Consider the following 17,971-nt stretch of genomic DNA (forward strand, 5'->3'; position numbering starts at 1 on the left):
GTAAAAGGAAAGAGCATCTTTTAAGGAGAATAAAACTGAAAAAAAATCAATAAATATAGCACAAACAGATCTTCAGTGAACATAGCAAGGTAATTTCATTGGCTGTGGCATGGAAGTTGAAGTGAGAGGTGACAAAATAAAGACAACATGTATGGACAAATCTTTCAAGAAACTCAACTATTAAGAGAAAGAGTCAAAGAGGGAGATGGAATTACTGAAGTGGTTTCCAACTTTGGCTGCACGCTGGAATCACCTGGGTGAGTTTCAAACACACTGACAACTGGATGCTACTCAGCCATTTTGATGTAATGGGCTTGGGGTACTGTTTGGACAATCAGATTTTTAGAACTTCTTGTGTAGCAAAAATTAAGAACCACAGATTACAAGAAAGATTGTTTCTTTCAACAGTAAGAGACACTTGAAAGTATTTTCCTGAGGATAAGAAAGAGACTGTAGTGAAGGAAAGATTGATTCGGAAAAGTGGAGCAAACAAATGGAATGAGTTCGAGGGGGTGAAGGAAACGGCGTCCATGGGAAGCGGAAAGGATTAGGAAGACGCCTTTCCCATTCAGACTGAGTTGGAATACAGGTGAAAATTTATTTTAAGGCATGGGGAAGATAAATAGTTGAGGTGGTCATCACCCAGTGGCTTTAATTTTCTGTGTTAGGGAAGTAAGGCTCTCTGCTGAGAATAAGAGGAAAAGTGGTATTATAGAGAATTTGAGAAGAACAAGTGATGTGAAACAGTCTTTAAAGAAATGCATTTAAGATACCATCACTTCCCACCTGGACTACGATAATCACCTCCAGACAGGGACCGCGATAGTCACCTCCAGGCCGGGACCGCGAAAGTCACCTCCAGACCCGGACCGCCAAAGTCACCTCCAGACCGGGACCACCAAAGTCACCTCCAGACCGGGACCACGAAAGTCACCTCCAGACCGGGACCACGAAAGTCACCTCCAGACGGGGACCACCAAAGTCACCTCCAGACGGGGACCACCAAAGTCACCTCCAGACCGGGACCGCCAAAGTCACCTCCAGACCAAGACTGCCAAAGTCACCTCCAGACCGGGACCACGAAAGTCACCTCCAGACCGGGACTGCGATAGTCACCTCCAGACCCGGACCGCGAAAGTCACCGCCAGACCCGGACTGCCAAAGTCACCTCCAGACCAGGACCACGATAGTCACCTCCAGACCCGGACCACCAAAGTCACCTCCAGACCCGGACCGCCAAAGTCACCTCCAGACCGGGACTGCCAAAGTCACCTCCAGACCGGGACCACAAGTCACCTCCAGACCGGGACCGCGATAGTCACCTCCAGACCCAGACCACCAAAGTCACCTCCAGACCAGGACTGCAATAGTCACCTCCAGACCAGGACTGTGAAAGTCACCTCCAGACCCGGACCGCCAAAGTCACTTCCAGACCCGGACCGCCAAAGTAACCTCCAGACCCGGACCACGAAAGTCACCTGCAGACCGGGACCGCGATAGTCACCTCCAGACCCGGACCGCCAAAGTCACCACCAGACCCAGACTGCCAAAGTCACCTCCAGACCGGGACCACGATAATCACCTCCAGACAAGGACCACGAAAGTCACCTCCAGACTGGGACTGCGAAAATCACCTCCAGACCTGGACTGCAATAACCACTTCCAGACCTGGACTACGAGAATCACCTCCAGCTGATCTCCAGGCATCGATTCTACTTCTCCTTCCAATCCATTGACAAAATGATTTTTCTCAAATATAAATGGCATCATGACACTGACAAATTCAAAGCAACTCAATGGCTTTCCATCCCTTTTTCGACAAAACTGAAAATCCTTCATATGGATTTTAAAGCCATTCATGATTCCATCCCAACATAAGTCTCCAAACTCATTCCCACTACTCTGCTCCTCTCTCTCTATGCTCCAGCCATCAGGGCCTTCTCCAAATTCCTAGGAAGTGCGATCCTTTCCAGGTCCAGAGTCTTGGGTATGTTACTTTCCTGGGCCTGAAACCCTCTTCCCCTCTTCACCTGACCACTCATCAATGCTTTCAGGTCTCATTTTCAACATCTCTTTCTCAGGAAAGTCTTTCGTGACTGCCTAGACGAGGTCAGATTCCTGTTACACATGACCACGGTATCTTAAACTGAACCTTATGGCTTTATCGCAATGATGATCGAAAATTCACTTATGAAAATATTTGTGTAACGTCTACTTCTCCTATGAGTTTGTAAGCTTTATGAGGAAACTGCATCGTTCCTGTGACTACAACATTCCCAGCCCCTCCAGTTAATATCTGTTGAGTGTGGAATGAAGAAGAGAGAGGAAGGCATAAGAGGACTGCTAGAAAGCACTGAAAGAACCATGGACACCGAAGACCTGGAGTCTACAGCTGTGTCATCTGCAAGGCTGTGCGATTTTTACCAGCTGAGATCACCAATCCAGGGCAGAGAAGGTAGGTAGTAGGGTTTTGACAGACACAATTTTAAAAGATGGATAAGAAGACAAGGACATTTACAGAAAATGCTCGAGTTTACTCTTATTAAGACTTAAAACTCACAGGGCAGAAGTTGTGATTTTTCTCTACACGTATCTTTAGGCCTCCACATTGCTTTGCACACAGTACATTCTCAGTATATATTTATTGAATGAGTTAATTATCATACATTGGAATTTTATAACAACATAGAATTTAGAGTACAAGCTGTGAGTCCACTTTTAAAAACAAACATGTAACGCAGTTGCTTTGGTTACTTGATGGACCACAACTTGCTCAATTCGAGTCTAGTTAGCAGTTTTAAAGCTAGGTCCCACTCAACTCTGTATTCTAGTTTGTGAACTCGTTTTCAAAGACTGCTCATTTCATGTTATCCGTTCCTTTTGCCTTAAATTTCTCTCTTCATCTGGTTACCATCATTATTCATCATGTAATTTGTCAGAACTGATTTCATACAGAGTGCATAATCACTTTTTCTTGGTTACTCAGTTTCTTACAAGTGTTTCATCTTCTGCATGTTTAATTTAGGGGTAGGAGATAAAGCAGGGGACTCATCTCTCCTTGATTTAGCCAAGGTTGAAATAAAATCTGGGTAGCTTCATAGCATGCCTCTGGGAAACATGACAGAGGGAATCCAACAGAATGGTAGGATTTACAGTAAATTTTGTAATTTCATTTTATGGAATTTAACTGACTATTTTATCTGAAAAGATCAACATAAACTATTGAGAAATATATGAAATGATAAAACATTTTTATGAACTATAAATTATAAGAAATTTAACTACTTATATAATAACAATTTTAAAATTTAAAGTTCATTCAAGAACTCCAGCCTATGGAATCATCAATGGCATCATAAAAAATCCTTTCTTCTGCAATGTGGATAACAGCAGAGTCCTTAAGTACCTTTGATCCCATGGACTCCCTTTCTTTCGTTATTTCCTTTTTCATCATGTCTTTCTCAATGGCCCTTTTCTCTTGCTGAGATGCAAGTTCTTTTTCAAGTCGCTCCGCCTGCCTCTCCAGCTCCTTCCTCAACTGGTCACACTGGATTAAAGCCTGCCAGGATAGAAGAGATTGAAAGAGGAGTTTAGAATTTGGAAAAAATATGGGGAAAATGAGATAATTAAGCTTTAAGTATATTTAAAATAATTAAAATCCACTATAAAGCCCATTAGAATAATTTTGTATTTGTTTATCAATACCACTTATTGACCTAAGAGAGTATCCAAATGTTACATTTATTGACATAGTTCAGTTTTCAAGATTAAAGCCATATTAATTAATCAATGACAAAATTCAGGTAATGAACCTTGATGAAGGCCACAGATGAGTCAGAATTTTAAAAAAGGGAACCAGGAAAACCAAGTGCTCGAATATTTTCAATTACGTATCATGTTTCTACTACAAGAAACACATAAGCATCCAACTTAACTCATTTCTTATTTGCTCATGGATAAAAATTATTGGAATACTTCAAATGATAGATCAAAATACTAAAATGAAATGTTGAATATATCATTACACACAGGCATCTTTTGTTTAATACTATATAATAATCAAGTTTCCTTAAACATAACCAAGAGAAAATTTAGTTCACTCCCCTTAAACATACAACTGAAGTAAAAATTATTAAATGGAAAGACTCAAGACAGTATTCACTACTTAGTTTTATGAGGATCTTCCATTTCTGGTAAAGTTCATAACTGTCCTTTACTGTAAATTTCCCACTCCGCATTTCCAGAAATAAAAACTCTCTAACTTCATTTTGGCCACTTTTACAATATCTTTATTTATAACACCCAATAATAAAATATGATTTCAAAAATCCCAATTTGGAGAGGTCTTTTTTTGTATAAATGTATGGGGTACAAATGTAATTTAGTTACATACATAGATTGCATAGTAAAATCCCAATTTTTAAAAATTCTAATAAAAGTAAGGTACTATAGCATCTTATAGTCTTATTCCAGTGGCCCTTATGTACGATATCCACCTACGTAACCTCTCTTTTCTCCTGAAATGGCAGAAAGAACCCCAGGTCTTATATAACTTACATGCTGCGTGATTATAAATTTCATAGTCACATTTGATTTTAATGGAGACTGAAATAGCCTCAGTAAGCACTGTAAGTTTTATGCATAGTTATGCTTCCCTCTGGTGAAAGCTATAATAAATTCAGACAATAAATATCTAGGATATGTGAATTTTTCTCTCTTCATCTGGAAAGCATTAAATTCCAATTTCTTTTGGTCTCTTCTGAAAAGTTTCTATGCTCTCAGGCATAAAATATAAAGGTAAAATTCAATTGTCTCAGATTAACTAATAAACAAATACAATGAGTAAAAATGATTCTTCTAGGGAGTTAGTCCCAAGTCCAAATTCCCACTGAGAATGCCTGGAAAAGGAAATTTTAAATTAGATATTAAAATAAATGAAAAGGCATACTTTTTCTATAATTTAAGCCCTTGGAGCTTGAAATACGAATTAGTTACTTTTGTGATTCAAAATGTAATTGCTCTTGCGAAAAATATTTCACATGAATCTAGTAAATGTTCATAACTCTCCCTGATATAATGAATACTACTGGTATGAATAGACAAAATGCTTACTTAATATAAACCAATATATCCAATCAGAAAGTTTTCAATTGAACAAAAACTCAGGAGTCAACATCATTAAGTATAGGAACGGCGGAAGAGACTGAAGATCTAAAACCAGGCTACCATGAAAGGCACCTACAGAATCAATTCAAAGAACTCAGTCAACTAAAGAACAAGCAACAGTAAATAATCCTGGCACGATAAGAGGTGTAATGCCAAGATAGGATGATACAGCGAAAAGCACAAAGTGAGAAGCTGTAAAATCATGTAAACAAAACCACTGCTAAGGCCTTGGTTTTGTGGATGGTCTTCTCTCTATTAGGACTAGCCACCACCAATGGTTGATGATGAGTAATGAGCAACACAACACTGATTACAAATATTAGGTTAAAACCTGGTTATTGGCTGGGCGTGGTGGCTCACGCCTGTAATCCCAGCACTTTGGAAGGCTGAGGCGGGTGGATTGCTTGAGGTCAGGAGGTTGAGACCAGCCTGGCCAACATGGTGAAACCCCATCTCTACTAAAATACGAAAAATAGCTGAGCATGGTGGTGCTTGCCTGTAGTCCCAGCTACTAGGGAGGCTGAGGCAGGAGAATTGCTTAAGCCCAGGAGGCGGAGGTTGCAGTGAGCCAAGATGGCGCCATTGCACTCCAGCCTGGGCAACAAAGCGTGACTTGGTCCCCAAAAAACACACAAAACAAACAAACAAACAAAAAACTGGTTATTGATGTCTCTTAGCGTGTAACCAACAATTCCATATTATCAAATAGCTTTTAAGGCTAGGCGCAGTGGCTCACGCCTTTAATCCCAGCACTTTGGGAGGCCATGGCAGGCAGATCACGAGGTCAGGAGATTGACACCATCCCGGCTAACACGGTGAAACTCCATCTCTACCAGAAACACAAAAAACTAGCCAGGCGTGGTGGCGGCGCCTATAGTCCCAGCTACTCGGGAGGCTGAGGCAGGAGAATGGCGTGAACCCGGGAGGCGGAGCTTGCAGTGAGCCGAGATCACACTACTGCACTCCAGCCTGAGTGACAGAGCAAGACTTCGTCTCAAAAACAAACAAACAAACAAACAAACAAATAGCTTTTACTTTTATTTGCTTGGATTTTAACATATATGCTTTGTCACAATGAAGAAAATAGAAAAGCGTAGTAACACTTGGAATCAGAAAAATGATTTATTCTTTCTAAAGATAACTCTCTCAACTGGACCGCACATACTAAAAGATTTGGGTGTAGTAAACAAATATTTATACACTATTTCCATTACAGTTTTCTCTTAATTCTAGAGTTTCTTCTCCTATTTTCCAGAATCCCTGTCGATTGAGCACCGCTGTAACCATTCAGTAAAGACATAGTAACCGACTTCTCAAAGGCTAGGTCAGGAAAAAGCCAACTACCATCAAATGATGGATCTTTATAGTAACTGAATGCTATACATGGGCAATTGCCATTAAATGATAGATCTTTACAGGTAACAAAGTTAATTTGGGGCCTGCGGCTGTTATTTCTCTCAGTAGTTCCCAAGTCCTGGCTTCTCTCCCTTCCCTGAGCACAGCCCCTTCCTTGGTGGAAATGGCTGTAGGTCTTAGGAAGTTGGGGAATTACACATTCCCCCCATCCAGCAGACTCATTCCTGAAGGTACATTTTCTTTTCTGGGAAATTTCTTTAGCTGTGGTCATTCTATGTTGACATATTAACACTTTTTTCAAACACAGTTTATTGGACTTGATATTCCCAGTCCTGGTTTTATTAAACCAAAGGGTAGGCACTACTATCTTCGGCAGTCAAAACATTTTCAAAAACAAAATTTATATCTAGTCAACTAAAATTTTAAAACAGGAGACCTATTGTAGACCATATAAAAGTCCTTCCCAACTGCTAAGGTTAGTTTTCAAGAAATCTTTGTGACAGAATAATTCATAACTAAGGAATTAAGATCTTATGAAATTATACAGCTCACACCTGTGAATAGGAACTTTAAGGCTTATAAACATTTTATTTTATGTAATAATAAAGCCCACAAAATTAAAAAGATTAACACATTTCAAGCATCTAACTTACAAATAATGCAAACTATTGATTTTAATTTATAAACCCTTGCTAACCAGAAATTTACCAGTCTATCCCTGTGTACCATTTTTCAAGCTACTTAATACTTTGTTTTTGTTTTGTGACAGATAACATGCCTATCAAGAAGTATTGTTTTCTATACTTGTGACTACAACTCAGTGCTTTTCTGATTTTATTTTTAATCCAGGTTTCTAATTCCTGCCTTTCTGACTCCCTGTAATCCAAGAAACAGAATAATTTGGATATTTCAAAAGGGGGAAAAAAGTCTGTAAATATTTGTTCAACCTACCATGTTGCTGTTTTAAAAACTAATATTCAGAATATCACATGTAACCCATAAATATGTACAATTATTATGTATACATAATAATTAACTTTTTAAAAAAGTTCACACCACTTACCCATGAAGGTATATGGCAGGATAGGTCTTAGCAAATTTGAAATAAATACTTTGCTCAAGTTGTTATGAGTAAAAAAGACAAAAAAATTTTTTTTCCTTAGAGGGTTATGTCATTACAGATATGCTTATGGTAACTTCATGGCACAGCCTGTACCTTCAGGCCTTTCCACATACCTCTCAACAATTTCCCTTCCCAACACAAGTAGGCAGGCCTAAGGCATGGTTAACCTTTTCATCTGCTTCTCGTAGCTTTACCAAGGTGTCTTGTAGCTTTATCAAGGTGTCACTGCAAAAACCTCTACTTTTTCTCACTATGTAGTCCCAGGTGAATTTTTTTCCTCTTTTAAAATTATCACCAATTGAGACAACTTCCATTTTCAAACAAAAACATTTATTGAGCACCTACTATGTGCCAGATACTTTGCTAAGTGGCATATATGGATTATTTAACCCTCTAAATACATTTTAATTGGTTCTTATTACTCAACTGAAGAAACTGGTACTTCAAGATATTCAGTAACTTGCCCAAATCAGAGACCTAGAAAGTGGAAGAGTAGGGAGTTTATCCAAGATAGTTCCACACAAGAATCTTTGCATGGCATTATACACTTCAGGCATTTTCACTGCCACTATGAATGTTAAATACGTAATTCCTTCTATTTAGCATGTGATACCCAAACGTCACACTAGATGGCAACAAACGTCAAGGAACTAAACGAAGTAACCATTTCATCGCTCAGTAATGTAAGTAGTAGGGTTTTAAATTAAAATATGTATGCCATCTGACTTTTTAATACGTTCAGAAAGCAAAAATTCTAATGTGTTGTAACATACCTTCCAGATAAAAACTACTAGACTTGCAATACATTTTGTCCTTGCATTCATTATTACTAATTTACTGAAAATGCTATAGATTCTTAACGAACGATAGCGTTGCTTGCTCTCAACTACTAATTTTTTTTAAAAAAATTAATTACAAAACTTCACATTAATAATAATTGACTTCCATTCCACAAACATTTATTGTTAATTAAGACATAAATGGTCATGTGTGACATACAATGATAGATGTCATAGACCTGATTTCAAGGTCTTCTGGTGGAGAAAACTGTGTAAACAACTACAAAAATTATATACCACATCAACAGGAATATAGAGGAAAAAGAAGTTAATGCAAACAAGAAGGGGCTGGGGAAAACTTCTGGGAAGACTGCCACTGGACTTGAGCCTCGTAGATTGAATAGATATTTCACAGATTAATACAAGGCAGAAAAATATACCTTGAGCAAATTAATGCAAATGGCCAAATGTAGGTCACGTTCTGGCAACAGTGAGGGTGGTACGAAAGAGTAGAGTGTTCTGGCAACAGTGAGGGTGGTACGAAAGAGTAGCAGGATTCTGGCAAACAGTGATGGGGTAGTAAGAACAGCAGTGAGAGGTTCTTGGCAAGTACGTGAGGGATGGTAAACGAAAGAGCTAGAGTGTGTCTGGCAACAGTGAGCGGCTGGTAAGAAAGAGTAGCACGTGTTCTGCGCAACAGTGGAGGGCTGGGTAACGAAAGAGTAAGTGTTCTGGCAACAGTGAGCGGCTGGGCCGCTACGAAAGAGTAGACGGTCGTCTCCTGGCAACCAGTGAGGTGGTAACGAAAAGTACGAGTCGTCTCCTGGCCACAGTGAGGGTGGTAAGAAAGAGTAGAGTCGTTTCTGAGCAACAGCTGAGGGCCTGGTCAAGAAACGAGTACGAGTGTCCCTGCTGGCACAGTGAAGCGGCCCTGGTACAGAACAACCGTACGAGTGTTCTGGCAACATGAAGGGTAGTAAGAACCGAGTAGAGTCGTTCATGGGCAACAGTATGAGCGGTGGTACGAAAGAGTCAGACGTGGTTCTCGGCCCCGCAGCTCCGCGGTTAGCTCGAAAAGCAGTCACGCCGCTGCAGTTCTCGGCACCAGTCGAGCCCGCGTGGTAAGCAAAAGAGTAGCACGCTGTTCTGGGCAACAGTCGAGGGTGGTAAGAAAGAGTACGAGTGTTTCTGGAACAGTCGAGCGGTGTAACGGAAAGAGTAGAGTGTATCTGGCAACAGTGAAGGGTGGAAGTAAAGGAGTAGCAGTGTTCTGCAACAGTGACGGAGTAGTATAACGAAACGAGTAACGAGTGTTTCTGGCCAACAGTGGAGGGTAGTAAGAAAGAGTAGAGTGTCTTGGCAACAGTGAGCGGGTGGTAAGAAAGCAGTAGAGTGTTCTGGCAACGTCAGGGTGGTAAGACAGAGTCAAAGACGTAAAAGAGTAGAGAATGAAAGAGAAGACGAGCCAAGCTGGAGTGGGGCCAGATTCGTCTTTTATTCTACTGCAAGAGGGGAGCTACCTACACAGGGTGTTTTATAACTCAGGAATTATAACTGCTATGAAAGCACTGTGAAAAGTATGCTGGAATCAGATGAAATTTGAGGGAAACCAATTAGAAAGCTAGTGTAACTGTCTGCATCCTTGGTATAAGAATACCACTGGACACGGTGGCTCACACCCGTGATCCCAGCACTTTGGGGGGCCGAGGAGGGAGAATCAGTTGAGCTCAGGAGTGCATGGCTGTAGTGAGATACGATCACACCACCAAGCCTGGGTGACAGAGTGAGACCCCATCTCCGAAAAAAAAAAGAGCATGTGAAGATGTGAAGACTTGAACCAGGGCAGTGGTGTAAGAATGAAAAGGTGGGCATAGTTACATAGAAATTTGACTCTGCAGAGAGAGAGTGAGTGAGCTTGGGAACTGATGGAATGTCAAGAGCAAGCATAGCGAAGCACCAAGATGTTTTAACGAATGCAAGCCAGGGCTGCAGTCAAGATGGTGATGCCTTTGTTTGAAGACAATCATAGAGAAAATGGTAGAAGGAAAAGGAGTGGTAGATGGGAAGGCGGAGCCAACGAACAGTTTGGTTGTGTAGAGTTTCAGACGCCAGCAGTGTATCATCCATAAAAAAGATCTAGTAGCAGTAAAACACTAGGGCTGGGGCTCAGGAGAGCAGTTAAAGCTAAAGGCATAATGTGGGCATATTCACTGGTAATATTTGGCCACGTGAGGAGAAATGAATCCCAGGAAGTCAAAGCAACATGGGAGGAGGGCTGGGAACTAACTCTGAGGAACATCCACACTTAAGGCTTGTGGAAAACAAGAAACAAGTTAAAAGAGACTTAAGAGTGGACAAGAATGGTACAATGTGGACCCATGAGAGTAATGTATCAGCTAAATCAAGGGAAAGAGATGGTATGTTATGATAGGAGAGTTAACAGGGTTCCAAATCTATAGAGTTTGAGTCCAGTGAGGATTGAGATGAGGTCACTGGGTGTGGCAATCAGGAAGTGACCAGTGATCATTAAGTGAGCACTTCAACAACATGAAATCAGGTTACAGTTTGTTCAAAGCCTGGCTGCGATGTGCTCAGAAGTGAAAGGAAAGCTACCAGGGTGGACAAGTGTTGTGAGATGTCTGCCAGTGAAATGAGGAATGGACAGTAATAAACAGAGTGAAAGATGCTCACAGGAAAGCTGCTTTTTGTTCACTTAAACGAAGGCTGTGGGCAGGATGAGAGGGAAAAACAGTGGAGAGGAAAGGATAAAGGACGCCAGAAAAATGTGATGACACAGAAGTGGGAGACACCAAAAATGGGGAGAAAGATGTTCATCTTGGGAAATAACAGGGCCAGAAAAGAAAGGAGAAATAAGGAGAGGAGGCATTCAAGGGATGAAAAGATGCTGAGGAGGCTCTTGTCAGTTGGTCCTTAGTCAAGTGTGAAGTAGGTCATCTGATGAAAGTCAGGTGCCAGCAGTGGAGTTGAAAGTGAGGAAAGTGGAGTTCCTGGCTAAAGCATATAAGGTTTTCAACTGCAGAGAAAAGAATTGTTCAATAGTACCTGCAACCACTGAAGGTGACTAGGATTACTCTTCAGTGGAATTCATTAAGTAGATTTTTTTTTTAAGATGGAATCTCACTCTGTTGCCAGACTGGAGTGCAGGGGCGTGATCTCAGCTCACTGCAACCTCTGCCTCCCGGGTTCAAGTGATTCTCCTGCCTCAGCCTCCCGAGTAGCTGGGACTACAGGCGCACACCACCATGCCCAGGTAATTTTTGGAATTTTAGTAGAGACGGGATTTCACTATGTTGGCCAGGATGGTCTCGATCTCTTGACCTCGTGATCCGCCTACCTAAGCCTCCCAAAGTGCTGGGATTACAGGCATGAGCCACCGCGCCCAGCTATTAAGTGGCTTTCTTAAATGACTTCCTTCAGCAATGCTTGGGAGGCTCAAAGTAGTCATCAAAAAAAAAAAAAAAAAAGGTGTGATTGGGCCTAATTTTCACTGGGCACTTTTGCTGGCAAAGTAGGTAAGCTGGAAAGATAAGAATAAAGGAATTGTAGAGTGCTAGTGAGAACTGAGTTGCAATTTCCTTCCTCAGTGGATATTTACTCAGTACCAATTTATTATGTGCTGAGATCTATGCAAGATGCTATGGATTTAATGGTGATCAGGATGGAGAAATTCTGTAACCAAGGGACTAGCGCAAAGTGATTAACCATTGTTTAAGTTGTTACAGATAGCACTGAGCCAAAATTGCAAGTCATGTAGTCCAGGCATGTGCAATGGGAAAAAGCTTTAACCTCCTAATTGTTTTCATTTTATTTTAAATTTTTGTTGAGTCCATAGTAGATGCATGTATTTGTGGGGTACATGAAATGTTTAACCTCCTCATTGTGAATACCACCAGCCTGGCAGACTGGCTGCACTGGTATCACCTGGGGCTACTCAGAAATGCCTCTGAGACCAATCTTCCTGATCTTGCTGCAGAATGAGGAGACAGATTTGAGTGTGGCCTCTTGCCTCCTTGCCAGTCAACTTGCAATAAAGCCTTTTCTTTCCTAAAAAGCCAGTGCCATAGCATTGGCTTCTATGAGCATAGGGAAGCAAGCCCTTGGCTTGGTGACAATTTTAAAGTTTAACAGAGATTTCTCCAAGAACTTAATATAGAGCTACCATTCAACACAGCAATCCCATTCCTGGGTATATACCCAAAGGGATATATATCATTATACCAAAAAGATACATCAACTCAAATGTTCATCACTGCATTGTTCACAACAGCAAAGACATGGAGGCCGGGCATGGTGGCTCACACCTGTAATCCCAGCACTTTGGGAGGCCGAGGCGGGTGGATCACTTGACTTCAGGAGTTCAATACCAGCCTGGCCAACATGGCAAAACCCCGTCTTCACTAAAAATACAAAAATCAGCCTGGCGTGATGGTGCACACCTGTAATCCCAGCTACTCGGGAGGCTGAGACAGAAGAATCACTTGAATCCTGGAGGCGGAGGATACAGTTAACCAAGATCACACCACTATGCTCCAGCTTGGGCGACAGAGCAAGATTCTGTCTCAAAAAAAAAAAAAAAAAAAAAAAAGACATGGAATCAATCTAGGTGCCCATCAATGGCAGACTGGATAAAGAAAACGTGGTACATATACACCAGGGGATGTATACATCCATAAAAAAGAATGAAATCATGTGCTTTGCAGCAACATGGATGTAGCTGGAAGCCATAATCCTAAGCAAATTAATGCAGTAACAGAAAACCAAACACCATATGCTCTCATTTATAAATGGGAGCTAAACGTTGTGCACACATGAACATAAGCATGGGAGCAACAGACACTGCAGACAACTTGGGGTTGGAGAGAGGGGGACATGGGCTGGAAAAGTACCTACTGGGCACTATGCTCAAAAGTACCACTGGGTCCACCATGTAACAATCCTACACACGTACCCCTGTATCGAAAATAAAAGCTGAATTTTTTTTTAAAAGTTTAATGAAGGATACAGACAAATAAGCAATAATAATACATTTTGATAAATGCTATAATAAGTAGTGGTTCTCAAATGGGGGCAAATTTGCCCTCCAAAGGACATTTGGCAATGTCTGGAAACATTTTTGGTTGTCACAACTTGGGAGAGGAGGGTAAGCTACTGGAATTGAGTAGGTAGAGGCCAGGAATGCTTCTAAACATCCTACAATGTGCAGAACAGCATCCAAAACAAAGAGCTACATAGCCCAAAATGTCAATAGCGCCAAGGTTGAAAAACCCTGCTATAAAGGCATATTAAGGTTACATCAAATCTAGGCAGGGGAGATCAGAGGTTTCCTAGAGGTAGTACCATGTGGGCTAAGACAGGTGAGGCTAGAGAAATATACAGGCAGTGGAGTGGAGAAGAATGTGCATGGCACGTACAAAGACTCAGAGGCTGGAGAGAAGATGGGATAATCAGCAGGGTTATCACCACTACCACTACTTATTGAGAAAATATTTTGTGCCTGCCTGGGTTTGTATAAGATAACCAATATACATTTTAAAATGCAGTCCTCATTCACAATCCTACGTGTCACATATCCCTTCGTTTTACAGATGAGGAAAAACTGGGGCACAGAGAAGATAAAGTAACTTGTCCAAGGTCACATAGCCAGTGACTGGTGGGGCCAGAAGTTGAATCTAGGTCTGGCTAACTCTAGTAAGCCCATGTTCACTCCCTAAACGCTCCTGCCTTTGACGATAGCTGAGTGTACTGGGGGACAGGGTGTGAGAGGAGGAAAGCAGCAGCAGCCTTGGAGGGCAAAAGGGAGCCACATTATGGCAGACCACGGGCATGGGAACGAATGTGGAGACTTTCTTGAAGGCAGTGAAAATTCACCAAAGGATTTTAAATCAGAGTCACATGATCAAATGTGTCTTTAAGAAAGATCGCTTCTGGCTGCAGTGTAGGGAGTGGAATGAAGGAGGGAGGCAAGCTAGGAAGAAGTGTAGTAGATAAATCCAGAGATTACTCAGCTTCCATAAGAAAAGTGTTAATGAGGGAAAGAATTCAAGAAAACGTTAGAAACTCAGATCTGTACTTAGTGACTGGTTAAAAGTTACAGGTGAAGGACAGGATGAAATCCAGTTTTCTGATCAGAGCATGTTAGTGGATAAAAGTGCCATCCAGTAAGAGAATACAGAAGGGGCAGCAGATTTGGGAGAGTGAATATGTGAGTTCAATTTGAGATTGTAAAATTTATATTTAAATGGGAAGAAAAGAAGACCAGCCTGGACACAACAGATAAAATAAGAGATAAAAAGAATGCTGAAGAACTAGAGGCGAAAATGAAGACATGGAGCAGATTTAACTTTGACAGGGAGGAAAGAAGAGAAAAGGCCCTAGTCAGAGAGTGTGGTTTCAGAGTTTGAGATCTTAGGGGCACTTCAGTTCATGCGGGAGGTTGGTGTAGAAGTAGGGGATATAGTAGAGTTAAGGAAGCTGAAGAGTATTAGTGTTTTGTGTATCAACAACATGGAAATTCAAACATTTAAGGATGACAAGAGACAGAATGAAGGGGAAAAGGGTTAGATGTTAAAACTTTTAAAAAGGGGTCAGACGCGGTGGCTCATGCCTATAGTCCCAGCACTTTGGGAGGCCGAGGTGGGTGCATCACCTGAGCTCAGGAGTTTGAGACCAGCCTGGCCAACATGGTGAAACCTCGTCTCTACTAAAAACACAAAATTAGCCGGGCATGGTGGCACATGCCTGTAGTCCCAGCTACTTGGGAGGCTGAGGTGGGAGAATCACTTGATCCCAGGAGACTGAGGTTACAGTGAGCCGAGATGGCGCCATTGCACTCCAGCCTGGGCTGGAATGAAACTCTGTCTCAAAAAAATGATAATAAAAATAAAACTAAAATAAAATAGAAAGGGTCAAAGAGCGCCTTCTCGATTGAGAAATTTTATTGATTAGGGAGAAGAGAGACAACCCTGATTTCAAAGAGGAGTGTGATACAGTTTGGATACCTGTCCTCTCCGAATCTCTCGTGTTGAAATGTGACTTCCAGTGTTGGAGGTGGGGCCTGGTGGGAGGTGTTTGGGTCATGGGGGTGGATCCATCATGAATGGCTTGGTGCCCTATTAGTTATCCTGAGGTCTGATGGTTAGAAAGAGCCTGGCCCCTCTCCTCTGCGCTCAGTCCTGCTCCCTTGTGAGGCTTGCTCCCCTCTGCCTGCTGTCAGAGTGAAAGCTTCCTGAGGCCTTACCAGAAGTATATGTTGGCACCATGTTTCATATGCAGCCTGCACAACATGAGCCAAAATAAACCACTTACTTCTCTTTATAAATCACCCAGTTTCCACACTTTCTTCATAGCAATGCAAAACAGATTAACACAGAGTGGTAGCTGAATTTCAAAGAGGAATAGGACCTGAGAGTAAGTGTCAAAATAAAGCCCTGGAAATGGCAGTCGGGAGTGAAGTAACTGTGGTTTCCTCCGTCACACCCACGAGATGACTTGACTGACACAAGGGCATTTGCGGAAGGTTTTGAAAGTCATGATATCGAGGGACAGTTAGAGCTCAGAACAAATGAAGAACAGGAGAGTTTGAGGAAACAATATGGTGGGGAGTTTGGTTATAACTGAACCTAAGTTTCAGAAGGCATGAGGGTCAAATGGGAAGAGTTATGGATGAACTGGATAAAGAAAAATGGACATAGCAATGGCTGACAAGAGGCTTAATGCAGAATTGAATAGCCCTAATTTTATTTTAACTTCTATTTCAGGTTCGGGGGTACATGTGAAGGTTTGTTATATAGGTAAACTCATGTCACAGGGGTTTGTTATACAGATTATTTTATCACCCAGGTATTAAGCCCAGTACCCAATAGTGATCTCTTCTGCTCCTCTCCCTCCCCCCACCCTATATCTTCAAGGAGATGCCACTGTCTGTGGTTTCCTACTTTGTGCTCGTAAGTTCTTATCATTTAGCTCCCACTTATCAGTAAGAATATGTAGTATTTGGCTTTCTGTCCCTGCATTAGTTTGCTAAGGATAATTGCTTCTGGCTCCATGCATGTTACTGCAAAATATCTGATCTCATTCTTTTTATGGCTACATACTATTCCATGGTGTCTATGTTCCATATTTTCTTTATACAATCTGTCAGTGATGAACATTTAGATTGATTCCATCCATTTAGGATTGATTCCGTCAATTTAGATTGATTTCATCAATTCCATCGTTTACGTTTGCTATTGTGAAGGGTGCTGCAATCAACATTCACGTGCATGTGTCTTTGTGGCAGAATGATTTCTATTCCTCTGGGCGTATACTCAGTAATGTAGCCCTAATATTTTAATAAAACACTGAGATTAGTATATGGTTTAGACCAGTGCTATCCAACAAAACTTTTCATGATAATGAAAATGCTCTATATCTGCACTGTCCAATATTCGCTACATGTGGCCATTAAGAACCTGAATTCTATGCTAGTGTGTCTAGGGAAAATACATGCAACTTTAACGGATTATGGTGTGGCCCCCAAATACAGTAATGAATCAACAGTAACCTCCTATTCTTCAAAGTGCCTATAACACCGTCTGATCACTAAGTATAAACTGTTATTCTCCTTAGGTATGTTTGAGTTACCCTACAGTAAGTCCAGACTCAAAGATGCTACTAAGACCAGGCATGGTGGCTCATGCCTGTAATCTCAGCACTTTGGGAGGATGAAGTGGGCAGATCACCTGAGGTGATGAGTTCGAGACCAGCCTGGCTAACACAGTGAAACTCCATCTCGGCTAAAAATACAAAAATTAGCTGGGCATGATGGCCCGTGCCTGTAATCCCAGTTATGTGGGAGGCTGAGGCAGGAGAATCACTTGAACCTAGAAGGCGGAGGTTGCTGTGAACCAAAATCATGCTATTGCACTCCAGCCTGGGCGACAAGGCAAGACTCCATCTCAAAAAAAAAAAAAAAAAAAAGAAAGAAATGCTACTAAATATGTATATATTATTATCTTTGGTATATTTGGATTTTCTCAAAACTTCCCAATTATTGGGAAAAACATTTGTCTTTAATCATATATGAACATAAACAAACAAATGCCTGGATGTTAAGATTTTTGCAGCATTGTAAATTATCAGCAAATAAAAAGATTAAGCATATAGGTCTCTCAAAGTATTATACTGTACTACATTCTCTGAACAGTGATACAACAGTATTTGCAGAGGAATAAGAATTCTCCAAATGTGGCACATATACACCATGGAATACTATGCAGCCATAAAAAAGGATGAGTTTGCGTCCTTTGTAGGGACATGGATGCAGCTGGAAAACATCATTCTTAGCAAACTATCACAAGAACAGAAAACCAAACCCCGTATGTTCTCTCTCATAGGTGGGAACTGAACAATGAGATCCTTTGGACTCGGTAAGGGGAACATCACACACTGGGGCCTATCATGGGGAGGGGGGAGGAGGGAGGGATTGCATTGGGGAGTTATACATGATATAAATGATGAATTGATGGGTGCTGACGAGTTGATGGGG

At 41.4% G+C, this 17,971-nt stretch overlaps 1 protein-coding gene across 1 annotated transcript in view; it reads right to left on the reverse strand.

The window, feature by feature from the left end:
* Positions 1-17,971, reverse strand: part of SDCCAG8 (SHH signaling and ciliogenesis regulator SDCCAG8) — a 253,839-nt gene that overhangs the window by 176,841 nt on the left and 59,027 nt on the right. Inside the window, 1 exon segment of the mRNA XM_017847791.1 lies at positions 3,407-3,559. Coding sequence (XP_017703280.1) covers positions 3,407-3,559 — 153 coding nt within the window.

The sequence above is a fragment of the Rhinopithecus bieti genome, unplaced genomic scaffold, assembly GCF_001698545.2.
Source record: "Rhinopithecus bieti isolate Rb0 unplaced genomic scaffold, ASM169854v2 scaffold_28016, whole genome shotgun sequence".
NCBI lineage: Eukaryota > Metazoa > Chordata > Mammalia > Primates > Cercopithecidae > Rhinopithecus > Rhinopithecus bieti.